The 27,781-nt window shown below is 40.4% G+C and overlaps 1 protein-coding gene and 1 pseudogene across 3 annotated transcripts in view; one reads left to right on the plus strand and one right to left on the minus strand.

Annotated features, from left to right (window-relative positions):
* The window catches only part of SCAF4 (SR-related CTD associated factor 4), a 70,826-nt gene that overhangs the window by 19,996 nt on the left and 23,049 nt on the right, over nucleotides 1-27,781 (plus strand). For 2 of the 3 annotated variants that reach the window (XM_056109281.1, XM_056109284.1), the window contains exons 2-12: nucleotides 5,842-5,925; nucleotides 6,520-6,564; nucleotides 8,833-8,994; nucleotides 10,754-10,889; nucleotides 11,304-11,443; nucleotides 11,954-12,130; nucleotides 17,872-18,041; nucleotides 18,320-18,428; nucleotides 22,435-22,599; nucleotides 23,242-23,327; nucleotides 27,229-27,419. In XM_056109281.1, the coding sequence (XP_055965256.1) occupies nucleotides 5,842-5,925; nucleotides 6,520-6,564; nucleotides 8,833-8,994; nucleotides 10,754-10,889; nucleotides 11,304-11,443; nucleotides 11,954-12,130; nucleotides 17,872-18,041; nucleotides 18,320-18,428; nucleotides 22,435-22,599; nucleotides 23,242-23,327; nucleotides 27,229-27,419 (1,465 nt within the window). The remainder of the gene's footprint in view (nucleotides 1-5,841; nucleotides 5,926-6,519; nucleotides 6,565-8,832; nucleotides 8,995-10,753; nucleotides 10,890-11,303; nucleotides 11,444-11,953; nucleotides 12,131-17,871; nucleotides 18,042-18,319; nucleotides 18,429-22,434; nucleotides 22,600-23,241; nucleotides 23,328-27,228; nucleotides 27,420-27,781) is intronic. The other variant, XM_056109282.1, reaches the window with a different exon arrangement.
* LOC130018423 (60S ribosomal protein L5-like) lies at nucleotides 4,396-5,536 on the minus strand (annotated as a pseudogene).

Genomic DNA, 27,781 nt, shown 5'->3' on the forward strand with positions numbered 1-27,781 from the left:
TTTTGGTTATGGTCATTTCCTAGACATCATGTAGAGCAGATTTTGAGCATCATCTTAAAAGCAGGGGGGACAATTTGTGTGAAATGTTATTATGATTAAATAAGTTATACACCACCAAATTCAACTTAACCTTATATATACAGATGACATCCAGGTGTTGATTGCGTTCTTTCTTCCCAAGCTGGGGTTTATTTGTCAGGGTGAGAGAGGCCTCGCTGTATTATAACTATCAGTACTCAGGGGCCATATCCACTTCTACCCTGCCACTGGCAAATGTTGACCTTCTACTGTCTTTTTGGTGGTGTTTTTTTGTTTCTTGGGGGGGATGGGGAATGGAGTGGGGTAGGGGTTTACTCCTGTCTTTGATTATATAGCACTTGAAGGTTCTTTTGCTGGAGTAATGGTTATATTGCTATATGATTTACTCCAAATTTTTAAGAAATAGAGCTTAAATGTAGAACATGATAACTTACTGAGATGTTTGCTGGTCCATCTTTCATGCTCGTTTGATGGTTTGTTTTGTGGGGGCAGCCACACCCAGATCTCTGCTCAGAGATTGCCCTCAGTGGTGCTCGTGGGACCATGCAGCACAGGAATCTAACTTGGGCCTTCCTGACTCAAAGCATGCATGTCAGTGTGTGGAGCTACCTCTTTGATCCCTGATTTGTTTTTAATATGGCAGTTTATTGATAAAATAAGTGCTGTTTGGGATATTAAATGAATAGATTATGTTTGCTTAAAATATAAATCTCTGGGGGCCGGAGCAGTAGTACAGCTGAGAGAGTATTTGCCTCACACATGGCCATCCAGTGTTCGATCCCCAGAAACCTATATTGTCCCCTGAGAGCACCACCAGGAGTAATTCCTGAGTGCAAAACCAGAAGTAACCTATGAGCCTCACTAGGTGTGACCAAAAAAGCAAAAAATAATAATAAACTATTAATATCTGAATTAATAATGACCAGAGAAGTGGTTAGTTGGTGCTGAGTTTTGGAGGGAGGCACACTCACTGGTGCTCAGGGCTTCCTCCTGGTTTGTGTTCGGGGATAACTCCTGAACAGTGCATGGGGACCACATGCAATGCTGGTGATTAAACTGGGCTTGACTGTATGCACGGCAAGTGCCTTAACCCATGAACTATCTCTCTGGCCCAGTTGCTTATTGTTAGGATTTATGACAAAGATAAGGACCAAAAAACTACTCCCCCAAACAAAAAACTTTATCCTTGAAGAAAAATAGAACTAGATAAATTTTATAAATTCTTACTAGTTAAAAAGTTGCCCTTGCTTAATGTATGTTTCATTCGGGTGTTGATTTGGGGGAGGGGTGAGCCATAACCAGCAATGGTTGATCAGATTTACTCCTGGTTCTGTGCTCAGCAATCACTCCTGGCAGTGTTCAGCAGATCATATGCCACATCAGTGATCAAAAGGTTTAGTCAAGTGCAAGGCAAGCCCCTTACTCTGACCCCCACTGTTGATACTTTTTGGCATTTATATTTAAGTTAAAGTATTTTAAATTGTTTCAACTAATGAGCATTTATTTTCAGAAATTTTTAATTATGTTAGTAAATAAAATAACAGGAGAATCTTTTCTCCTTTTTCAGACAGTCTTTTTAAAAAGTAAATTTCTGCGCTTGGAGGTATAGTTCAGGAGGTAAGGCACTTGCTCCCCTGCAGCTGAGACTGCAGAGACCCTGGTTGGAAACTCCAGTGCCACGCAGGGCCCCACAAGCCACCCCAGAGGTTACTCTTGAGCACCTTTGGGTATGACCCCAAAATAAAATACAAAAAAATCAGTTCCTGTATTTATTTCTCCCATTTTTCTGTACCAGCATTATCAATGGAAAAGTATACATTGCTCTGCTTAAAAGATACATGGTTCTTAACATTGATTATTGGGCATTCCATATGTTATTTAATGTTTGTTATCTATGTCTTTGAAAACCTGTAGAAGTTCTCTACCTGTTTCCTCTGAGAAGAGACTCTAGTTTCTTAATTTTCTAGTAAATTTGAAAGACCATTAACTGAAAATAAAAGAGAATATGCTTCACATAATGATGGTAGCACTGCACTGTAGCACTGTCCTCCCGTTGTTCATCAATTCACTTGAGCGAGCACCAGTAACGTCTCCATTGTGAGACTTGTTGTTACTGTGTTTGGCATATCGAATACATCACGAGTAGCTTGCCAGGCTCTGTCGTGCGGGCGGAATACTCTCAGCAGCTTGCCGGGCTCTCCGAGAAGGGCGAAGGAATCAAACCCAGGCCGGCCACATGCCAGGCAAACGCCCTACCTGCTATGATATCGCTCCAGTTGGTAGTTGGTAGTGCTTAGAAACCTCTGAAACTTACATAAATATCCAGATGAGTTGTGCCTTTGATAAAGCAAAGACAAAAACAAAACAGTCCATCACATCAAACAAGTCCTTTTAACTTCGTGCATAGGCTCTTGGGGTCTGAATCTTTAAGGTAAATGACCAAAAAAAATCACTGTTCTTTTAACATAGAACAGTTGATTTAAAAAAAAAAAACTCCTGTGACAGCTTCTGCACAGCATATTGATGGTCACAAACATTAAAGATTTCAAAATATTTAAATAATTGAATATTTAAAGTAATATTTCTTCGTTCCTTTTTTTTTTTTTTTTGCCTGGCTTATTCTAGTTTAGGATGGCCAGAGCTTTTCTGGAAAGCTCAAGGCTGAGGCATATCTTTGAATATCTTTATATTGTTGTGCACACAGTCACTCAGCTCAGCTCAGCTCAGCTCAGCTCACTCAGGCTGAGACAATTTTGGCACATCAGTGAATGTTACTTGCAGATCTTGGGATGTGGGAGGAGCCCCCAAAGGAAATGCTGGTCTCAGTCGGGTATTTTCAGTGTTGGGTTTTTTCCTTCAGTATTATGACAAAACAACAAATTGTCATTATTCCAGCTCCTGCTGAATTTATTTATTTATTGGTTTTTGGGTCACACTTGGCAATGCTTAGGGGTTACTCCTATTTCTGCACTCTGGATTATTCCTGGTAGTGCATGGGTGCAAAGCAAGTGCCTCATCCTCTATTATCTCTCCAGCCCCATCAAGTTTTGAAATACCAGAATTTTATCTTTGTAGCTCTTTGTGGGCTTTTATTCTAATTTGGTTGAGTTTTAAGCTTTGATAGGAAGGAAGCATATTTGTTATCAGGGCTTATAAGTACACCTGATAGGATTTACAGTGCTATTTGCTAATCCTTGATTCTTGGCAAAATCAAGAAGTTATAAACTTCAGCTTTATAGAGGCATTTAAAATATTTTGCCTGATTTAATAAGTGTTTTTCCAAAATAACTATATTTAAGATTTCCAAAATCTCTAATTTGGATTAACATTACATTGAGTGGTTTTGTTTTCATTCAGGTCATTTTTGAGTGGTCAGGGCTTACATGTCTCAGGTTTTTCCCCCGCCTTCATGCCCCTGGCCCCTAGCACGTGTGTAAGTGGCTCCCTGAATCATTTTGGGCTCTTCGGTAGTTTTGTGGATTTTCTGCTGCAAGTTGGATGTTTGCTAATGTTTTTTTTTTGCCTTCCCTCTTTTTTTTTCAATAGGGACCTAGGGCCACTTCCTTGTTCAGCCCCTGCATCTTGGCCCCTGTAGGTCTAACAACAGACCCTGCCCTGTTTTGGGGGTGTGGGGGCAGTGGATGTGCTTGGTGGCACATACTTGTCTGGGATCAGTCAGGGATTGCAAGCATGCTGGGCAGGGGTATACCACTTCAGCCGTCTCCTCTTTATTTTTGGAGAGGTGCCATACCCAGCAGTGCTCAGGGTTTATTCCTGGCTCTGAGTTTAGGAAACACTCCTGGTGTGCTGAGGGACCATATGATGTGCCAGGGATTGAACTCCTGTCTGCTGCTTCCAAGGCACATGCCTTACCCTTTGAACTATCACTCTAGCCCTTTTGCTGTGTTTTTTTGTTTTGTTTGGGGGCCACACCCAGCAGTGCTCTTGGTTACTCCTGGCAAGGTGGGGGGGTGGGAGAGACATATGGGATGCTGGGGATTGACATTGAACACAGGTTGGCCATGTGCAAGGCAAGTACCCAGCCATCTCTAGCCCCTTCTTTTGCTGTATTTTGGTTTTTTTGTTTGTTTTTGTGGGGTTTTTTGGTTTGTTTTCCTGGCTTGGTCAGTAGGTTTGTTAATGTCTTCGAAAAATCATGGGGCGGGAGCAGTGGTACAGCAGATAGAGCATTTGCCTTGTACACTGCCAACCTGGATTTAATCCTCTACATGGCATATGGTCCCTCAAGAACTGTCAGTAGTAATTCCTGAATGCAAAGCCAGGAGTAATCCCTAAACATAACTGGGTGTGACCCCCAAAACCCAAAAAGATAATTTTTTTAAATTAAATTTTAAGCTACCTCATTGCCCGCTCCTGAGCTCTGAGAAGACTTGCTTGCTTCTGGACTATTAAATCTTATTTTTGGGCAAGAGACATATTACTGGTTTTTTTTTGTATGTTTGTTGGTTGGTTGGTTAGTTGGTTTGTTGTTTGTTTTGAGGCAACACCCGCCAGTACTCTGTTCTCAGTCAGGTCTTACTCTAGATGGGCTTAGAAGCCTTGTGGGATTGAACCTTGGTCTGTCATGTGCAAGGCAAACATGCTATACTACTGCTCTGGCCCTGCAAGAGACATTTTGGGATGTTTCCAACTCTTTTTTTAAATTTCATTGTAGGTTTTTTCTCATAAACAGGGTTGCCCCTTAAAACCACATGAACTTTCCTTTACATCATGTCTGGAGTTATGCTGTTCTTTGTGTTAAGATTTTCTTGTAGGCATCTTCATCCTCTCCCATTAGGCAACGTATATAGTCTGCAACATTCTGCCCCATAATGTATTCCCAGTGTACTACAGCTTTAAATTCCTTGCTTTCTCAGTCATAAGCAGGGAATCTTTTGGCACTGTGAGGAATAGGCAAGTCTCCACCCGCAGCTCCTTTCACAGTCAAAAAAACCTTGTTTCCAGTAGCAGTACTGGCAAGACCTGCATCCAAAGAGCAGGTGAAGGCACCAGGTTGTCTATCATTCATTTCCAGTGACCTCCAGTTGGCCTTCATAAATTTTGTCCATGCCAAATCTGTTGAGAAGCCTGGAGAACAGCAGGCCAAAACAGTAAGCTGCAGCATAATTTGTCAACCTTCACACCGTACTTTGGAAGTTCATAAGCATACGCTGCCCAAACTGTCATGTCTCCTTCTATATGGGCATAAACAATCTGATAAATGATGTCTCTCTTGGTTACACAGACTACCATCCTGTATTTTGGTGTGTTGTACTTATTTATATCCTGGATTACCAAACATTTCCGAGCACAGTGATCAGTTTTGCCCTCTCGCTGTCTTCTAAATTTCACTTTGGTGTCTCTTGAAGTATGCCTTATTCTTGACAGCTTTAGCAAACCCCTTCCTGCTGAACAGAGAAGGCGCCCGAAGCTTGACACACACCTCTTTTTGCTGTTTTTTAATGTGGTCTTTTCTAGTTCTCTCTCTCAACCCCATCCCCCCAGCTATTCCTGGCTTTGTGCTCAGCAGTGACCTCTGGTGGTGCTTGGTGACCAAAAATGTGGTTCTGGAGATTTAGGGGGTTGTTGGCTGAACTCAGAGGTGCTCGAAGCTTACTCCTAGCTTTTTGCACAGGGGACTTACGGGTTTTGTGGATTGAAATCAGTTGCCCTCTTTTAAGATGAGTACCCTACCAGGTGTACTATCTCTCTGACCCAAAAGCTTGTTGTTTGCTTAATAGATTGCAATATCTTTGTAACTTGGTAATTAAACTGATTTTTCCTTTAATTTTTGTTTTTTAGCTCTTTTCACTTATGGATATGAAACCTCCCATCTCTCGAGCCAAGATGATACTCATCACAAAAGCTGCTATTAAGGCTATTAAGGTAACTACATTTGAAAAATGTTGAAATTTTGAAAATGTAATTATGAGAATTCACCTTGTAAGTTAGTGCAGGCCTGAATTATAGAGCACTAACTAGCTTTTGTTAAAGGCATATAATGTGGCACAATGTTTTTGCTTTAGCATTTCAAAACCTGTTTTTCTCTTTGTTAGTATTTTTCTTTATATATTTCCACTTATGTATATTTACATAATTGATGCATGAGATATTATTTTTGTAGTTCTCTTTTTTTCTATTTTGGTTTTTGGCCACACCCGGCTCTGCTCAGGGCTTACTCCTGGCTCTGCTCAGGAATCTCTCCTGGCGGACTTGGGGGACCATATGTGACACCGGGCATCAAACTCAGGTCAGCTGCTTACAAGGCAAGTGCCCTACTCTATTTGCTCTGATCCTGATTTTTGTAGCTTTCTATTTTATTACTTCTGGTTAAGATTTTTTCAGTTGCGGACTGGATTATTTCTCATTCAATATCATCTTAAGAATTATTCAAATTGTGGACATTGCAAGGATTTAAATTTATTGCATTATTGAAAGTAGAATTACATGAATTCAACTCTAATTTCCTTTTCTTTTCAGCTTTATAAGCATGTAGTTCAAATAGTAGAAAAGTTCATCAAAAAGGTAACTACCCATTGTTATCTCATTTATTTGGGATCTGTATATATGATTTACTTTGTAAGTTGTAATTTAGGTGCTTGCTTCTAATGCCACTGTACAAAATAGTTGTTAGTAGAGGTTCTTTTTACTCCCAGATGAGTCTGTGGGTTGAGCATTTGTAGGAGGTGTAGGCACTGTGAACTTCAGTTTCTTGTCTAGGAGGCAAAGCTCATCCAAGCCTGAGAATGTCCTTTGCCCTGTCTACTGTGTGACAGTTAATTCATCTTAGAGGATTCCAGATCAAATCACTTTATAAAGATTTTTCCAATTTTCTCTGCCACCATTAAATAATTTTTCAGTTTCACAGTTGTGTGCTATTTTATAACTCGGGTTTGCACATTTGTTTTTGAGTACTTGAACTGTGTAAACATTTTGATTTTCAATTCCCATCCCAAAGTAATGCTGTGAGGAACATATATATGTGGAAATGTCTTTGTTGCATGATCTGTTCATAGTGCTGGAGAGAGGGTAACGATGGCATACTGGTTTGGTTTCGTTTCGTTTCGTTTTCTTATTTGTTTTGGTTTAGGGCTACACCTGGCAGTGCTCAGGGAATATTTCTGGCTGACTCTGAGCTCAGTGATCATGCTTCTGGCAGGTTCAGGGGACTATGTGGGGTGTCAGGTCAAACCAGGTATCAAACCCAGGTCAGTTTTCCCTGCTGTACTTTCTCCAGCCCTGACCTGAGGATGAGATTTTTATAGCATATCAAAGCACACATAAATGGGGGGGGGGGGGGTAAAATTACCTACATCCCCCACCCAAATAACTATGCACTATAGCACTGTCCTCCCTTCGTTCATTGATTTGCTCGAGCGGACACGAGTAATACCTCCAGTGTGAGACTTGTTACTGTTTTTGGCATATTGAATGCACTATGGGTGTCTAGCCAGGCTCTGCCAGGCTCGCCGAGAGGGACGGAGGAATCTAACCCAGGTCAGCTGCGTGCAAGGAAAATGCCCCACCCTCTGTGCTGTCACTCCAGCCCAAATAACTGTATTTGCCTTCAGTTTTTCTAATTTTTGCACGTGTAAAATAATGAAAAATTAAAATGTATGATTTTTCTTTTCCTTCTGAATTTATCATAGTCATGAAGTATTTCATCACATGATTTATTCGACCTGATTTCTTGTTTCATGTTTGATTAATTACACTTATTGCATAGCCTTATGGGAAAAGGTAGAGACATTTTGTTTTTGGTTTTGGTTTTTTGTTTTTGCTTTTTAGGTCACACCTGACCATGCACAGGGGTTACTCCTGGCTCTCTACTCAGGAATTACTCCTGGCTGTGCTTGTGGGACCATATGGGATGCTGGGAATCAAACCCGGCTGAGCCACATGCAAGGCAAATGCCCTACCCACTATACTACCAATCCAACCCCTCATTTTCTTTTCTTAAGAATGTATTTCTTGGGGGCTGGAGCAATAGTACAGCAGGTAGGGCATTTGCCTTGCACGCGGCTGACCCAGGTTCGATTCCCAGCATCCCATATGGTCCCCTGAGCATCACTGGGTGTGACCCAAAAAAGCAACATAAAAAATATATATTTCTTGGGGATGGAAAGATAATACAGGTGGTAGGGCACTTGTCTTGTGCGCAGCCAACTTGGGTTCAATCCTCTTGTCTCATATAGTCCCCTGAACTCCACCACGAGTAATTCCTGAGCACAGAGCCAGGAGTGACACCTGAGAAAGCTGAGTGTGTTCCCCATCAAAAAATTAAGAATATATTTCTTTTATTGCTAAATCATCTTGAAAGATTACACAATCAGAAATCTATGTAGGTTCCTCTTACCTATTATTTTGTTCCAAGTTTAGTATATATGCTGCTGCAAGCATTTATTATTTTCATCTTGTTATTTTGGTATTCAAAAATAACACCTTTTGTTTCTCATGCTATTCTTTGTGTTGTTAACGAAAATTTTAAAAAATAATTGTTGAGCAAGATAAAATATATTAACGATTGTAACAGTGAGGGGGGTTGTATGAAAAGTAATGCTGGGAATTATGTGTGGGTAGAAAAAAACTAAAATACTGGGTACACACGTATCAAGATACGATAGGTGTGTGAAAACCTGTGTGAAATTTGGCAATTTAGCCAGTAACTGAGCTAAGCATTCAAAAATTAGGAATAGAAAGTCATTGGACATAATTACATGAAAGTGAAATTAAAGGGCTTCATGTTTTGATATTGCTTTTCTTGCATTGACTTTACAACTTTGCGTTTTGTAGTGTAAACCAGAATACAAAGTTCCGGGATTATACGTTATTGACTCAATTGTACGACAGTCTCGTCATCAATTTGGAACTGATAAAGATGTTTTTGGGCCAAGATTCTCTAAAAACATAACCGCCACATTCCAATATTTATATCTTTGTCCGTCTGAAGATAAGGTATCATTAATTTAAGAATTGAAACATGTTGTCTTTATTTTATATAAGATTCGTCTACTTAAATATTGAATCTATTGAAATGTGTATTAGATATTTGGAGTTTTCTTTATTGCTCAAAAGACAATGAGAGTCATCTGTGAATTTGAAACAAAGTCCAGTTTGTTTTTTTTCCTGTATTGATCATGTTATTTCTCTTCTATCTTGGGAAGTCTTTCATGAATGCTGTGTTGTTGAAAGAGCAAAAGAATCTCTTTTACCTGAATTTTTAATTTATTTGATTTTGGACCACAAGTGGCTGTGCTCAGGTCTTACTCCTGGCTCTGTGCTCAGGGATCACTCCTGAAGGAAGTTAGGGGACCATACATAGTGCCAGAGATTAAATCCAGGGCATTTCTGCAGGGTAAGCACCATACCCACTGTACTCTCTCCAGATCATACCATGTCTTTTCAAAGGAGACTTTATGGAATGATCTTTTTGCTTACTATAGAATGAAAGGACTGATAATTGATGGTTTTGAGTGCTATTCATTAGTTACCAGACGATGACATTCCTTTTATGTAACTGATTTCACTGACTACAAAAAGACATGATGGCAGTCCCAATAAATGATGGAAATGACATTGGTAAACCTACTCAAAATATAAATAATGAGGACATTTTACAGTAAGCAGTATATAAATTTGAGTGTTAAGGATTCTGTTTATATTCTTGGGACTGCAGTTGTAAGGAAGATCAACAAGAGAAAAAAATTAGTAAGAAATTAGTTATATCTGAATAATGACATGTTTGGATTTTCTTCATATTTAGTGATGCATAAAATGATTTGCCAGTACAGCCCACTTTTAAGGTAAAGGTAAAGGTAAAGGCCCTCCCGTTGATCGTCGATTTGCTCGAGCGGGCCCAGTAACGTCTCCATTGGAGACTTTGTTGTTACTGTGTCTGGCATACTCTCGGTAGCTTGCCGGGCTCTCCGAGAGGGGCGGAGGAATCGAACTCGGGTCGGCCATGTTGGCCGCTTGTAAGGCGAACGCCCTACCCGCTGTGCTAATTATTAAAGTCATTTTGAAGAGAGGCTGGAGAGAGATTATAGTGGTAAGGCACTAGCCTTGTACACAGCTAACCAGAGTTCAATTGTAGCCACCATGTATGGTCCCCCTGAACCCCTCCAGGTATGTGTGTATATCCCCCATCACCCCCTACCCCAAATAAAAAAGAAAAATTCAAACCAGAATCGCCTAAAGAAATTCATTTACTGAGATTTGACTTTTTATGCATTCAGGGCCCACTTCTAGAAGGACTTTGGGGACAAGATGGGGTGTCCAGAATTGAACCCCGGTCAGTCACGTGCAAGGAAAGTGCACTGCCCGCTTTATTATCTCTCTGGGCGAGATAAAACTATTAGTAATGGGGTTCCTTTGTTAGCTTAAAATGCAATAAACTTTTAAGTATATCATTATAATATATTTTGGCTACATATATATTTTTTCTTTTTTAAATTTTTCTCCCTCTTTTAAAAAATTTTTTTTCAGATCACACTGGGCCTAGAGCAATAGTACAGTCAGCGCGGGGCATTTGCCATGCACACAGCCAGCCCAGTTGACACCTGATATCCCATGTGGTGCCCTAAGCCCACCAGGAGTGATTTCTGTGTGTAGAGTCAGGACTGGAGTTAGTCCTGAGCACTGCTGGGTGTGTCCCCAGTTTTAAGAGCTATAATGTCATGTAAATATTTAATGTATATTTATACTTTCATAACAGAGTAAAATAGTTCGTGTGCTAAACCTGTGGCAAAAAAATGGAGTGTTCAAAATTGAAATTATTCAGCCTCTTTTGGACATGGCAGCAGGAACCAGTAATGCTGCCCCAGTAGCAGAAAATGTGACGAATAATGAAGGTATGTATAGTTAGATTTTTCTGTGAGCTTAGAAAATGGTATAATGTCTTTACACATAAAAATTTGTCATCTGGTTATATTGATGGAATTTTTTCAAAAGAAGGGAATGGTGGATGGCAGAGAGAGATAGTACAGGGGTTAAGATACAGTCGGTTAGTACAGGGGTTAAGGTAAGTTGCATGTGACTAACTGTGGTTTGATCTCTGGCATCGCATGGTCCCCTGACCATCAATGGGTACAGGCTTGGAGGCTCCTGAGTATCCTCAGCTGACCCAGGCAGGCCCCAGCCTTGCAGGGCTTCAGTGGAGTACATCTTGAGGTCCTCGGCACCACTGGGGCCTTTGGGGAGGCCCTTCTCTCTTCCTCTTTCCCTCACCCTTCAATGGAAGGAAGTATTATCTTTTTCTTTTTCAGGCTCACCTCCACCTCCAGTTAAAATTTCTTCTGAACCCCCACAAGCCACTACGAACTCTGTACCAGCTGTACCACAGCTGCCAAGCTCTGATGCCTTTGCTGCTGTGGCTCAACTGTTTCAGTCAACGCAAGGGCAACAGGTAAACATGAAAAAATTAACTTGTGTGCAGTGGGTGCTGTTGTCAGTTCTTCTAATTGACCACATTCAAAGGAGAAGATAATTTTGCTTTTTCAGCTAGAGAAGCCTTCATCAGAAGGAAATTAGTGGCATATAGGAATAATAGGAGAATTGTGAAAAAGTGAAAGGCATGGGAACCTCCCACTGAGAAAGTGCAGCATTCTTTGAAGGGACTGTCAGAGCTGCTCGTACTCTTGTACACAATTAGTATTTCCAGTTGCTTTCAAAATTACTCAAACTGGAGATAATAGTTCAGTGTTTGTTTTTTTTTAACCTTGTCTTTGGTCATGATTTTTAGCATTCGGGCCAACATGCTTTTAGCACTTTAAGCTGGGTCTATTGTGTTCCTGATGTATTCACAGCAAATTTATTTTCTGGTTTATAATAGATTTTGGGGGGGTTTTGGTAAGTTAACTTTGGATATTATGTTTATACTTTGTTAGGTGGTTTATCAGTTTTCCCATTCTTTAAGCTTCAACAGATTCTTCAGACTTTTCAACAACCCCCAAAACCACAGTCTCCTGCCATTGACAATGCTGTGATGGCTCAGGTTCAGGCCATGACAGCTCAGTTAAAGACAGCTCCTACACAACCACCTGAGCAAAAAGCTGCTTTCCCCCAGCCTGAACAAAAAACTGCGTTTGACAAGGTACGCCTCTCTCACATAACCCACCTTTCTGTTTATATCGCTCTGGATGGCATGTGAAAATTATCCCTTTTCTAGCTTCTCTGAATTGTGATATGGTTTGAGGAATTTTTTCCCTTCAACAGCAAAACTAGTAAGTTGTCTTTAACATTTTCAGCTAAAGAAAAAAATAAACAGTATAAAATCAACTGGAGAACATTATTAGAAGTGACCACTATAACAGTTGGCTGTGTATATCTTTTCAGAATTGATTTCTTGTGGCTTTTTGCTTTTCTTCATTTGTTCTTTATGTATACACATGCATAATGGGTTGGGAGTTTTGATTGTTGTTGTTTTTTTAATTGATTCATTGTGAGATATACAGCTGCAAACTGTTCATGATCAGGTTTTAGTCATACAGTGTTCCCATCCTTCTACCAGTGTACATATCCTACCGCCAATGTTCTCTGTTTCCCTCCCACCACCTCCCCCACCTCCAGCCTGTCTCTGGCAGGTGCCCTCGAGCACTTGCATGCGTGCTTATGCACGCGCTCTCTCTCTCTCTCTCTCTCTTTCTCTCTCTCTCTCTTCCCCCCCCCCCCACCCGTCCCCTCCCCTCCTCTCTGTCACTCTCCTCTTCTCCCTCTCCCTCCCCCTTCCCTTTTGGGCATTATGGTTCATACATACTGTTTTTTTGTTTGCTTGTTTTCATAATAATCTCCTTCCACTGTTAACATAAACAGGTTTAGATCTACATTTTTACATCTGCTTATTAGGAATTTTCCATCACATAGACACATCATATTTTAGCCATACTACTATAGATCTTTTTTATTGATCTCTCTTCTGTTGCTGTTCTTTTTGCTTTCAAATATTTACAATAGAAGCACTTGGGTTGGATCACTGTCTTCTGTTTGGTTGTAGGCTTTTTAAAGGATTATCACTAAGGACATAGTTTTGCACAGCTCAGAGAAACCTGTTAGACTATTAAACCAAATGACTCTGCTTTTGTCTTTTGTCTGTTTGTTTTTTGGGTCACACCCAGCAGTGCTCAGGACTTACTCCTGACTCTTTGTTCAGGGATCATTCCTGGCCAGGCTTGGGGGACCGTGTGGGATGCCAGAGATCAAACCTGGGTCTGCTGCGTGCATGGCAAGTGCCCTTCCTTCCTGCTGTACTATCTTTCCATCCCCTTTTGCTGTTGTATATGTATATTTATGTTTGTCTCTTCATTCCTGTTAGAATCTCTTTTTTGGTGGGGGGTCTTTTGGGGTCACACCTGGTGATGCACAGGGATTACTCCTGGCTCTGCACTCAGGAATTTCCCCTGGCGGTACTCAGGGGACCATATGGGATGCTGGGGATTGAACCCGGGTCGACCCAGTCGACCTGGGTCGGCAGCGTGCAAGGCAAACACCCTACCCGCTGTGCTATCACTCCAGCCCCCAGAATCTCTTTTTACAATGTTGTTTAACCTTTATATTTTTGGGAATCAACATTTGTCACTTGAGTTTTTGTTTTGTTTTGTTTTTATTTATTGAATCACCGTGAGATACACAACTGTTCATGTTTGGGCTTCAGTCAGTGTTCATCACCCATCCCTTCACTAGTGTACGTTTCCCACCAGCAATGTCCCCAGTTTTCCTCCTGTGCTCTCTTGTTCGTTCTCTGTACTCTTCCCCCGAAACTTTGGACATTATGGTTTGCAGTACAGGTGCTGAAAGGTTATTGTGTTTGTCCCTTTGTCTACTTTCTTGCTCAGTTCTTGTCCAGAGTGATCATTTCCAACTATCATTGTCATCATGGTCCATTTCCTCTGCCCCTTGGTATTTTTTATAGTATAATTTACTGCTTTGTTCCATGTGTACTTGATTTTGTGTAACAGTTTATGTACTTCTAACTTTTATTCTCTTTTAAGCTTAGAACTTTTTTTTTTCTGTGCATATCTTTTTTTTTTTTTGAGATTATAACTTTGTGTGTTCAGAATCAATGATACGTTAAAGTGTGGAGAGGGAGGGAGAGATTGATTTTTTTTTTTTTAAGGAATTAGCTAATGTATTTGTAGAAGCTGGAAAACTAAAAGTGTTTCGTTAAAAGTAAAAGTAGGGTATGCTGGCAGGCAGAAAATTAAGGCAAGAATTTTTGTTATCTTGAAGGGATTTAAGTCCTTGTTCCTTAAGCCTTCGGGTAATTGTGATTTATCTATGTTAGAAAATGAGTCTGCCTGCCTCCCTCCTTTCCCTCCCTTCATCTCTTCCTCCCTTTCTCTTTTGCTTCCCTCATTTCCCATGCTTATTCATATGGCTACCCCAGCTTGATTCTCACTACTGGTTGTGCCAGGGATTAAACCTGCTTCCTTCCTGTGAAAGCATGCCCTCCAGCCCATTGTGTTGTCTAGCTGTGACAGAGGTGGTGTTTTTGTATTAAAAAAGTTAAACTCTTTGGGGGCTTGAGAGATAGCCCAGTGGGGAGGGCGTTTGCCTTGCACGTGGCCGACCCGGGTTCGATTCCCAGCATCCCATATGGTCCCCTGAGCACCACCAGGAGTAATTCCTGAGTGCAGAGCCAGGAGTAACCAACCCCTGAGCATTGCCAGATATGACCCAAAAAGCAACAACAAAAAGAAAAGTTAAACTTTTTCAAAACACCTTCTCAGCAATGTCTAGATTAATATTTGACCTTTTTATATAATGGACCAGCTGAGGGAGCAGCATAATCTGTCCAAACGGACACATAAACTTCACCATCATAGCATACTTTTAAAAAAAATTTTTTTTACTTTATTTGAACACTGGTTTACAAAGTTGTTCATAATATAGTTGTTAACGGTATTCAGTATTCCAAAACCAGTCCCACCACCAATGTCCTCTACCAGTGTCCCCATTTTCCTAACCATCCCCAAGGCTGCCCTCTTAAAGGGCACAAAGAAATTTTTCTCTGTTGCTTGTTAAAAGTAAATGGCTAATGGAATTATTAAAAATATTTCAGTAAAAAAGTGAAAATTTTTGTATCTTACCATGGGGTCAACATAAGTCCTTGTCTGAGGGTTTACAAAGCTTTTTGTTGCTAGTTGAGGCTTTGTTACTGTTTTTGTTCATTGGGCTTAGATGACTTGTGTGTTACTTTCCCATCTGACTTGGTGTGCTCCTTTTGGGCTGTTAGTGTTGTAGAGTGGAAGTATTGCGGGGCCATATGCAGTAGCTGTGTTCTCCAGGAATTCCAAGATCTGTAGAATTGGGCCTATGGATGAGTTTACATTGCTGCCACTATAAAATGTGGGTGTGACTGCTAGGGCATCTGGAAGTACAGGAGGGTGAGGGCGCGTGGGCAAAGTATCGTGTTTTTCCAGACAGACCTAAGCAGAAATTTAAAAACCTATGAGTTTATAAATTTAAACATGCTGGTACAGAAGCTCAATTAAAGTCTTTTTTAATTGGACATGTTTAATTATGCCTTTGAGGTTTTTTTTTTTTTTTTGGCTTTTGGCTTTTGGCTTTTGGGTCACGCCTGGCATTGCACAGGGGTTACTCCTGGCTCATATACTCAGGAATTACTCCTGGTGGTCCTCAGGGGACCATATGGGATGCTGGGAATCGAACCTGGGTCAGCCACATGCAAGGCAAACGCCCTGTGCTATTGCTCCAGCCCCGAGAAAAATTTTCTTATGCATGATCATAGTATTAGATGCTTAGTTTTCTAGTTGACTCTAGGTAGCTACTAAATTTGACATGTACTCCACAATGTCTTTACCTATTTTGTGTGTTTTTATCATGGCAGTAGCTTGGGTTTATGGAAAAATTATAATTAGCAAAGTTAGTGACATCCTTATCTGGTAAATTGGAATTTAATTCCTCTAGAATTTTACCTTTAGTGAATTTGCCTTTTTTTTTTTCTTAATTCTATCAAGTTGAGACAGCGAATTCTATACTATTCCTTCAACTAAAAGAATTCATTTTAAGTTTGATTGGGACAGTTTGTTTTTATCACCTTTGGTTATCACAGATACAGCAACAAATTGTTTTTGAGTCTAAGTTTAATTTTTGTGTTTTTGTAAAAACAATATGCATAAGCCTTAAAGTTTTAGGTTAGAGGGTTATAATTAGCACAGTTCTGATCTTTGCTTCTATTGTTGCACCATTGTGGTAATGCTGAGTTCTTGGTGTGCTCCACTGGAATAGTGATAGTAGACCTACCTCTAAACCTGTGTCTGCTCTTGCCATGGAGCTTAAAGAAGTTAAGTGCAAGGGCCATAGTAGATTGCTCTACATGACAAGATATAGTAGAAATTTACAGTCATATAGCATACAATTGTAAAGGAAACAGGTGTCGTCCAATAAAGTACAACTATAATTTTTAGAGAGAACAGTACCAACTTGGGGTTTGAGGTTGGTGGTCTCAGCTCAAGAGAAAAGCATGACTGTTGCATGTTGAAGACATGCTTTGAAGAGGACAAGTGCGTCATATGTACTGTTCACTTAGTATGATCTTGGTTTCAGTTTTTTTCCCCTCTTTCCCATTCCAGTTTCCTCAGTCACTCAAACCTTTATTGTTCTTGACTGTAAAAAGAAAAGAAAACATATATTAATATTGCAGACTTCTTTTTTTTGCAGACTTTATGATAATCAAGTATCATGTTTGTAATCTACCAAAATGTGTAGTCCGCTTGTTGTTCTTTTTTGGTTTTGGGATCACACCCATCTGGCTCTCCTCCCTGTGCTCTAGCTCTTTAAGCCATCTTCCAGCCCATTCTTTTCTCTCATTTTTCAAAGGGACTTTTAGAAAATCTTTTAAAGCATATTTATCCTTTTTTTGTTGCCCTCTTTGTTGTTGGGCTCACATGTACTTTGATGCAGTTCTCACTAGGACTTGTGCATCTAGTTGAAGTATGCCAGAGGCTCCATACCTTGTGCTGGTTATTAGGTTGCTAAAGGGTAACTGACAAAGCAAGTGCTACCTCACTGAAGCCACATCTTCACTTCTCCCCCGTCACCATCTACTTGTTCTGTCTTTTATCAGTTTATTCTTTGTTTTTTTGTTTTGTTTGTTTGTTTTGGCCACACCTAGCAATGATCAGGGATTATTCTTGGTTCTTCACTCAGTATCTACTCCTGGTGGTACTCAGGACTGTCTGGGATGCCTAGGATCAAATTGGGTCAGCTGCGTGCAAGGCAAGCACCCTCCCTGCTGTATTACCTGCTCAGGCCCCAATAGAAGTATATTCTTCAGCATGCAGCCCAGAGATATTTTTTTGTGGGTGTTCATAGTGGATAAGAAGGTCATCATACATCATGCATCATACAGCTGACTGAAAATAGACATCATTTTCATGTGTACAAAACATTTTACCCTCAGTATTTTAGAATAAAATTACTTTTATTCTGTCAATAAAATAACAAAAGTAAACAACGAAATACACTTGTAATTGGGGAAGAAAGGCATAATTAAAATGATGTGCTTTTTTGAATCCCATAAAATTGCTAATATATATGAGCAAAAGTCGTAAGAACTATGCAAGAAAATAAGATTGTTAGAAAATGACGGTGTGGGGGCTGGAGTGATACACAGTGTATAAGGTGCTTGCCTTGTACGTGGATGACCCAGGTTTGATCCCAGCATCCCCAAAAACAAAGAGAGAAAAATGAGAGTGATAGGGTTTTTAATGGTGGTATTCATAGTTTTTTAAATGCTTTGTATTTGTAGTTTTTTTTTCATGTAGTGAATCACAGTCTAATATTTTCATTGGTTTATTGATATGTCTCTTTCAGAAGCTACTTGATAGATTTGATTATGACGATGAGCCAGAAGCTATGGAAGAGTCAAAGAAAGAAGACGCTGCTGCCGGCACTGTGCCCGTTGCTGCTGCCCCTCCTATTCCTCCTGCCATGCCCGCTGCTGCCGCCGCCACACCTGCCACTTCTCCCCCACAAGCACCCTTGTACGTACTTGCTTCGGACTCCTTAAGAGATAGGGCTGGTGGTCATTGGAAAGCCTAATGGCAGTGGCATTCACTGTCCTTTGTTTCCTGTGGAGTCTCTTCTTAATTTTTTTACTTGGGGTTTTTTTCCCCCAAGGGAGAGGGGATCCTGCCAGATTTAAAATTAAAAAGACTTGCTGATAATATTGATATAGACATCTTTTGTTTCTGTAATAGAAGTATGGCTAAGAATGTCAAGTAATTTTGAGGGAATGAAAAGAGAATTCCTCCTTTTTTAGTGGATTTCCTGGAGATGGCATGCAGCAGCCAGCATACCCACAGCCACAGACTATGGAGCAGTTTCAGCCTCGACTGATGCCGATGCAGCAGGATCCAGTGCACCATCAGGTATTGGGGTATTTGTGGGGTATTGGGGTATTTGTGCCTGCGGTATAAGATGTGCATTAGAGTGTGTGTCTGAATTGAGCTTTCCTTGCCACTATTACTTAGCTCTGTCATGGCTAAAGTAGTATAGCTTCATAAAAGCAGGTGAGCACATAACTATTTTGATTTGGGTTTTGTAATAACAAAAACAAGAATGCTAAGTATTATATGTTTATAGTGTGAAAAGTTAAAATCATTTAGAGTGAGGTTATATATTGTTCTGTTTTAGGAAATTGGTCTGTATAATTGCACAGCTCTTGCAAGGGATTCTTTGTGTGTCTGTGTGTTATTGTGCTTATGGGGCTTTTAGTTGTCAGTGTTTCATTTGAAATCTGCAATAAAAGTAGTTTCTCACACTTAAGAGTTACAGCCATCAGTAGAAAACTTCTTCATGGCAATTGTCTTAGTAAATTCTCAAATATAGAATTCCAAAAACTTGAATGTGGAGCTAGAGAGTTGAGAAAGGCAGCATGGTGGTGTTTAAAATACCTGCTCTGCAGTGCTGTGATCTAGGAATATGTGTTACTTTTTTCAATTGTGTGTTACTTTTATTGAATACACACCCTTAGAAAATACTACATTTTATAGCCTTAAATTGGAGTTACCGAAAACTCTCTTAGAGTATGTTTGTTTCATGTGATGTTCATTTCTTTTATGTTTTCCTTGCTATTCAAAATACCATTACATAAAATAGTATAAAACAAAGAGAATTGCCATTAATTTATGGCAAAATTTTCATGGATTCTTGCACTCGAGATAACCGGGGACTGGAGCAATCGCACAGCGGGTAGGGCATTTGCCTTGCACACAGCCAACCTGGGTTCGATTCCCAGCATCCCATATTGGTCCCCTGAGCATTTCCGGGAGTAATTCCTGAGTACAGAGCCAGTAGTAACCCCTGTGTATTGCTGGGTATGACCAAAAAAATAAATAAATAAACAGAAAAAAAAGATAACCGACTCTGGCCACAGTGATAGTATCGTGGGTTGGATGCTTACCTTGCATGCAGCCGACTCATTTTCAATCCCCAGCATTTCGTATGATTCCCCAAGCCCTTCCAGGAGTAACTGCTGAGTGCAGAGATAGGAGTAGTCACTGAGACCACCAGGAGTGGCCAAAACCAAAATAAAAATAATCTACCAAATAACACGTAAAATAAGACCAAAAGAAGGATGTGATTGGTAGGGCACGGGCCTGTCTGTCACTTTGTGGGGAAAATTTACAAAAGACGAAGTGATGAAATAAGTTCAAAAGCATACAGTGAATACCGTTTTCATTTTTGGTCTTCAGTTTGTAAAAGCCACTCCTGTTTGGATTCTTTTGATTAGTGAAAACTGTTACTCCCATTGATCTCTTCTAAGCAAAGTATAATACAAACTTGAAGAGCAGTTTTTACTTGGAAATATGATGCTGAAATAGTGCTTTGACTGTATGGTGAAGTCTGAAGGTTGTTTTTTGTCCCGTCCCCCCTCCCCCCATTTTTATTGAATCACCATTATATACACATTTACAAAATTATTCATGTTTGGGTTTCAATCATACAACATTCGGCTGAAACCATACAATCATATAATGTTCGAACACTCAGGTTTTTAAGTCATTTGCAATATGCAAAAAGGCTTGAATCCTTTCTAAATGTTTAATGATTACTGAAAATTTAAAATCAAAATTTTAAAATGTAAAAAACAATCTGTGCTAATACAATGACATTATAGCTAGGTTTTTTCATTGTATTGGCACTGGAATGGTATTGGCAATGGAATGCAGAAATAAGAGGGTCAACTCCTGGGAATATATCCCAGAGAGGCAAAAAAGTATAGTCGAAGTGACATCTGCACTTGTTTGTTCATTGCAGCACTCTTTACAATAGATAGAATCTGGGAAAAAACCTGAGTGCTCGAGAACAGATGACTGGTTAAAGAAACTTTGGTACATCTACACAGTGGAGAACTATGCAGGTGTTAGAAAAGATGAAGTCATGAAATTCATATACAAGTGGCACTACATGGAAAGTATCGTGCTAAGCGAAATGAGTCAGAAAGAAAGGGACAGACATAGAAAGATTGCATTCATCTGAGGAACATAAAGTAACAAAATAGGAGACTAACACCCAAGAATAGCCGAGATAAGTACCAGGAGGATTACTCCATGGCTTTGAGGACGGCCTCATACGCTAGGGGAAAAGGCAGCTCAGATAGAGAAGGGAGCACCAAATGAAGGGTGTTGGGAGGTTCCTCTTAGGGTGGGAAATGCGTGATGAGAGTAGACTATAGACCGAACAAGATTGCCACTCAACGTCTCTTTTGCAAACCACAGCACTCAAAAGGAGAGAGATAACAAAAGGGAATCCCCTGCCACAGAGGTAGGGTGGGATGGGGGGCTGGGGGGTAGGAAGGATACTGGGACTGGTGGTGGTGAATGGGCACTGGTGGAGGGATGGGTATTCAAACATTGTATAACTGAAACCCAAGCACAAAAATTTGTAAGTCTACAACTGTACCTCATGGTGTTTCACTAATAAAAATTTAAGAAAAAAACAAAAATAAGAGGGCCAGAGCAATAGTACAGCAGGTGGGGGGTGCTTGCCTTGAATGTAACTCAGCCAATCAATCTCTATCCTTGGCATCCATATGGTCTTCTGAGCCCACTAGGAGGAGTAATCTCTGAGTAGAGCCAGGATATAAAGCCGTGAGCACCTCTAGGTTCGGCCCAGAAGACAAACTGAACAAATTTAATATGTAGTAATTTTTTTATTATGATAAATAAAGGGTATCCCTGACCCAGAAAATTTAATTGGATTGGGGGGGGGGTGCTGTAGTCCTTGGGGGAGGGAGACAAGTACACTGGTGATGAGTGTGGTGTTAGAATTATGTCTATGAGAAACCGATATTAATAGTAGTGTAAACTAGCACAACAGGTAGTGCATTTGCTTTGCACGTGGCCAACCCGGGTTTGATTCCTTCGTCCTTCTCAGAGAGCCTGGCAAGCTACCAAAAGTATCCTGCCTGCAAGGCAGAGCCTGGCAATTTCCCCATGGTGTATTTGATATACCAAAAAAAAACAGTAACAACAAGTCTCACAATGGAGACATTACTGGTACCCACTCAAGTAAACCAAAAAATTGGGGGGGGGAATTTTTTTAATTTAAGAGAATGTATTGGGTCTTTGCCCTTGAGCATCACCAGATGTAACCCAAAAACAAAACCAAAGAAGAGGACATAGAAGTTAAAATCCCTTTTGGAGAAAACTTAAAAATATAAACCCTAGTACCAGAGAGATAATTCAGTGGTATGGCACTTGCCTTACGTGCTGTTGATTCAGGTCCAATTCCTGGCAAACCATATATTCCATGTGGTCTCCTGAGCCTACCAGGAGTGTTCCCTAAGTGCAAAGCCAGGAGGAACCCCTATTTACCCCTCGAAGTGGCCCAAACCGCCACTACCACCAAAAACATTACATATGGAATAATGTGTTAAATCCATCTTATCACATTGCTTTTTTTTTCCCCCCTCCATTTTGGGTCACACCCAGTGATGCTCAGTGGTTACTCCTGGCTCTGCACTTAGGAATTATTCCTGGCGGTGCTTCAGGGATCATATGGAATGCTGGGGATTGAACCCAGGTCAGCTGCGTGCAAGGCAAGCACCCTACCTGCTGTACTATCACTCTGGCCCCTGTCATATTGCTTTCTTATATAAATGGGGGTATGTCTGTAAACATGTAAGACAAAGCTGTGTGTTTATAATTTTGAACTGAGTTATAGGGAGCTTTTGCCTTTAGGCTTGTCTGTGTGACAGTTATGTGAAAATTATACCTTAGATATTATCAATCACTGTCATGTCGTTTCTTCCTTTGGTCAAAATTCATTCCATATATTTTAATATTTAACAAAGTAGGATTTTTCCTAGCTATATTTTAGAAGCAATTAAGATTTACATACATACTTTTTTATTTTGTTTTCTAATGGAAGGTTCCACTTCCTCCTAATGGACAGATGCCAGGGTTTGGCCTTCTTCCAACGCCTCCATTTCCTCCCATGGCTCAGCCTGTGATTCCTCCTACTCCACCCGTGCAACCACCTTTCCAGGCTTCTTTTCAAGCACAGAATGAACCACTTACACAGAAGGCACATCAGGTAGAACACCATTCTCAGATGATCTTTCTAATACATAGTTTTTGAATGCAGATTACTGGTTCATTGTGGGTTTTTTTTTTTTTTTTGGTAAGAAAAAATGAGCATAAACTAACTCCTAAAGTTTTAAAATGGAAGATGGGTATCATAACTTTGCCAACATTTTATAGTTTGCGTGTAATTTTTTCTTGTTTGGGGTGGGTTTTTTTTTTTTATAAATAGCAGCTATAATCTTGTAAATCATGTAAAAATTCTTTTGAGGGAACCAGAGAGATAGTATATGTGTTAGGTTGCTTATCTTGTATGCAGCCAGATCTAGTCTTGGTTTGGGTCTCAGCACTCCAATGACAACCAGGAGTGATTCCCTGAGCACAGAGCCAGGAATAAGTTCTATACACAATGTGTGGGCCAAAAACATAAGAAAAAAATATTATTTTTTCCATAGATTAGAAAAATGGTTTTTCAGTAACTGTTACTGATATCATTAAATTAATAACATGGTCCAAAGTAACCAAAAGAGAACTGCTTTTTTTAAGACAAGCAGTTAATAACTTAAAACGTTTCAGAATTTGTTCTTTTGCCTCTGTTATTTTTTCTTGCACATCTATTGATGGAATAATATTTGTTTGTTTGTTTGTTTTTCAGGAAATGGAAGTGGAACAGCCTTGTATTCCAGAGGTTAAACGGCATATATCTGATAACAGAAAGTCGAGATCAAGGTCAGCATCGAGGTAATTTTAGAAAATGTTTCCAATCCAGTCCCCTTTATGGGAGACATGAAGATTAAAATCAACTGTGATCATTTTATTTATTTATTTTTTTGCTCTTTGGGTCACACCAGGCGATGCTCAGGGGTTACTCCTGGTGGTGCTTAGGAGACCATATGGGATGCCGGGCATCAAACCCGGATCTGTTCCGTGCAAGGCAAACGCCCTACCTGCTATGCTATTACACCGACCGCAACTTATGATGATTTTAGATACTCGTTGGTTATAGGATAACTTGGAAGGTACTGGGATATGGCTTACTGGTAGAACACCTTTGGGAGGCCCTGGGTTTCATCCTTGGCAGCAGCACTTCAGGTGCAGTTACCAGTGGAGCAATAACAACGTAGTCTCACTTGGCATATCAACATGTTTATGTGGCATGGGGCGAAGTCTTTTGCATACTCTCTTGCCTTTGCACAGATAGTCGTGGGATTATAAAAATTATGAGTTCAGAGTTTGTAAGCAAATTTTTGCCCAAGATGAAAAAAAAGTAATACTATAAACAGATTGATTTTAATTCCCGAAGAACAAACCACCAAGAATATAATAGTAATACCTGTATATTTCAGTGATATTAGCTTCATACAGTGCAGGGAAATGATTTAACAACACATTGATGCCAACGTGTACCATCCACAGCTTACATTTGAATGTGGTTTAGCAGCATCAGCATTAACAATGTTAATATTGGACCAGCAGTCTGGAGACCAGGCATATTTTTATAGCTAGCAACTTTTAAAAAGTATATCCTTCCTTGTGTAAACTCACACAAATATGGGGGGCACGGCACCCACACGGCGGCGGCTCTATCTCTCCCGCCACCCGCGTTCGGTAGTCTCACCCTTCTACCACCCCGGAGAGGTCGATGGCGATGGTCAGGCGGGGGAAGGAACGAGGGCCAGGCTGGTTGGTATTAGTCGTAGTTTATTCTGATTCTTTCTTCTTCTCCCCTTGTCTCTCTATCTCTCTGTTTCTCCCTTCTCCTGCCCCTCTCTGAACTCTCTTCTTCCTTCTCCTGCCCCTGTCTCCCTCCTACAGTACAGTTAAATCCTCTCTCCTGAGGAATTGGGGGAACAATTACACATAGGTGTGGTCACAATCAATAGGGGTGGAGATGAACAGGGGTAGAAATCTTAGCCTCAGGGAAGACCGCTCCTAGGACAGATCCTTCTTTAGCAGGAGGACCCACCCTAGAGCAGAATTCCATGGGCGTGCCTCTCCTCTCCTTGTCCAACAAGCATATAAAATATTATATAAATCATTTTGTATGGATACAGTAAGAAATATCTTAAACTTATAGAATTGCTCTCCTAGGGCCATCTCGATCTCAGACTACGGTGCTCAGGCCAGATAGTCTTTCCCACCCCTAACAGGATCCTAGTCTTGTCGTTACCTTTGGATCATGACAGCATTTGTCTATGATCAAACTCTTAACTTATAGTTAAGAATCGTGGCACTTTGGCCTGGCCCATTTCGCTGCCAGGGTAGCTCACTGCTTGCCCTGGGTCCATTCAGTCCCTCGTCGGGACCCTGCTTTTGGGGTGTTAGGAACTATGGGCAACTGAGGCTTAAGTCGAGAAAGATGATGCCCGGGAGTGAATAATATTCAAGGCCAATCAAATCCTAAATTACAAAGCATAATGTTAACGGTCTTCCTGTATCTATACAAAAAGGATATTACTTTAAAGTAAACTGTTCGTAAGGCATAAGGAGAGGAGAAAGGCAATATTTCACTCATACATATAAAATCATAGATTTCTGGGAAACTGATCTTACAAACTAACAAAGTCTGATTAAGGGGAAAGCTGATTAACTGGGTAGGAAGGAGAGCATAGCAAAGACTGTTTACATGTTTACATGTAAACACAATGGAAGTGGAAGTGCCTCTGGAGCACTGTGGTGGGTGTAACCAGATAAAACCTAAGCTTCTTGAAGGACAAAGCAATGTTACCCAACACTTCCTAATTTTGAAAATGTTTTAATTCTTAGGCATAAGTTTCCTGCTATTATTTCTTTTTTAAATTTTTTATTTATTGAATCACCGTGAGAACAGTCACAAAGTCTTTCAGTTTAAGTCTCGGTCAGTCATACAATGATCAAACACCTATCCCTTCAATGCACATTTTCCACCACTAAGGACCCCAGTATACACCCCCTCCCACCCTTCCCCCTGCCTGTGTGGCAGATTTCCACTTTATTCTGTACGTTGATCACATTCAGTATTACGACAGAAGACCCACCATTATTATTTGGAATTTTCCCCAACAATCAGACCTGCCAAAAAGACATCATTAGATCATTTGTTTTCTATTGCTGATTATGAAACACATAAGATGTTGCGGCCGCTATTGCAGCCACGTGATTTTATTTTTTTTTCTTTTTTTTTAAATCATTTTTTTTTATTAGTGAAACACCATGAAATACATTTATAGACTTGTAAATTTTTGTGCTTGGGTTTCAGTTATACAATGATCAAGTACCCATCCCTCCACCAGTGCCGATCCTCCCCCACCACGGGTCCTAGCATCCCCCCGTCCCACCCTGCCGCTGTGGCAGGGCATTCCCCCTTGTTCTCTCTCTCTTCTTTTGGGTACTGTGTTTTGCCAGAGAGGCATTGAGTGGCAATCATGTTTGGTCTATAGACTACTTTTAGCATGTCTCTCCCACCCTGGGAGGGTCTTCACAACACCCTTTATTTGGTGCTCTCTTCTCTATCTGAACTTCTTTTCATCTAGCACATGTGGCTGGCCTTCAAGTCATGGAGCAAAATTCCTGGTACTAATCTGAGCCATTCCTGGGTGTTAGTCTCCTGTTTTGTTGCTTTATGTTCCCCAGATGAATGCAATCTTTCTGTGTCTATCTAGCTCTTTCTGACTCATTTCGCTTAACATGATACTTTCCATGTAGTACCACTTGTATGTAAATTTCATAACTTCATCTTTTCTAACAGCTACATAGTACTCCATTGTGTAAATGTACCAAAGTTTCTTTAACCAGTCATCTGTTCTCGGGCACTCAGGTTTTTTCCAGATTCTGGCTATTGTAGAGTGCTGCAATGAACAAACAATTGCAGATGTCACTTCGACTATACCTTTTTGCCTCTCTGGGATATATTCCCAGGAGTGCTATAGCTGGGTCAAATGGGAGATCAAATTCTAATTTTTTGAGAATCGTCCATACTGTTTTCCAAAAGGGTTGGACCAGCCTGCATTCCCACCAGCAGTGGAGGAGGGTCCCTTTCTCGCCACATCCGCGCCAGCACCTGTTGCTTTTGTTTTTGTGGATGTGGGCCAGTCTCTGTGGTGTGAAATGATATCTCATTGTTGTTTTGATCTGCATCTCTTTGATGATTAGTGATGTAGAGCATTTTCTCATGTGCCTTTTTGCCATTCGGATTTCTTCTTTGCGAAAGTTTCTGTTCATTTCCTCGCCCCATTTTTTGATGGGGTTGGGTGATTTCTTCTTGTGTAGTTTAACCAGTACCTTGTATATCCTTGATGTCAACCCCTTGTCAGATGTGTATTTGGTGAATATTCTTTCCCATTCTGTAGGCTGTCTTTGTATTTTGGTCACTGTTTCTTTTGAGGTGCAGAAGCTTCTTAGTTTAAGATAGTCCCATTTGTCTGTCTCTGTTTTCACTTGCTCGGCCAGTATTGCAGCCACGTGATTTTAGATTTCTTTCTAGTAACAAGTCTGGAGGGATTACTGCCAAAAGCTGCTGGGTTCTGAGATTGGTTTGTGTGCCTCTGGGATCATGGTTATTCTTTCATATCCAATCATAAACTATTCTTTTTCAGATCAACATACTTATTTTTCCCATTTTTTTCCTTTATGTGCTATCTGTTATTTCTCATGAAAATACTAGGTCACCAAAAAGAAGACGGTCTCGATCAGGTTCTAGATCAAGAAGGTCTCGGCATCGACGTTCTAGATCTCGATCCAGGGACAGACGCAGACATTCTCCTAGATCTCGATCCCAAGAGAGACGGGATCGAGAAAAAGAAAGAGAACGCCGGCAGAAAGGCCTCCCTCAGATCAAACCAGAAACTGCTAGTGGTAAATTAACCTTTATATTCTATGCATTTACTGCACAGTTTTATTTTGTCATGGTATAAAAGTGTTTTTATAGATTAGTGGAAGAGCATATACCTTGCATGTATGAAGTCCTGGGTTTTGTTTCTAGTACTGCAAGTGCTAATTTTTTTTTTTAATGCATACTTATTATCGCTGGAGTGATAGCACAGCGGGTAGGGCATTTGCCTTGCACGCGACCTACCTGGGTTCGATTCTCTGTTCTGAGAGCCTGGCAAGCTCATGATTGGGTTAAAAAACTGTTTAATAATCTAGCAGAATACCACTTTTGTATCTTGTTGGCTTTGTTGTAGACCCTTGGATTTACTATTAGGCAGCTAAAAAGT

This window comes from Sorex fumeus, unplaced genomic scaffold (genome assembly GCF_029834395.1).
Source record: "Sorex fumeus unplaced genomic scaffold, SorFum_2.1 ptg000265l, whole genome shotgun sequence".
In the NCBI taxonomy this organism is placed as follows: domain Eukaryota; kingdom Metazoa; phylum Chordata; class Mammalia; order Eulipotyphla; family Soricidae; genus Sorex; species Sorex fumeus.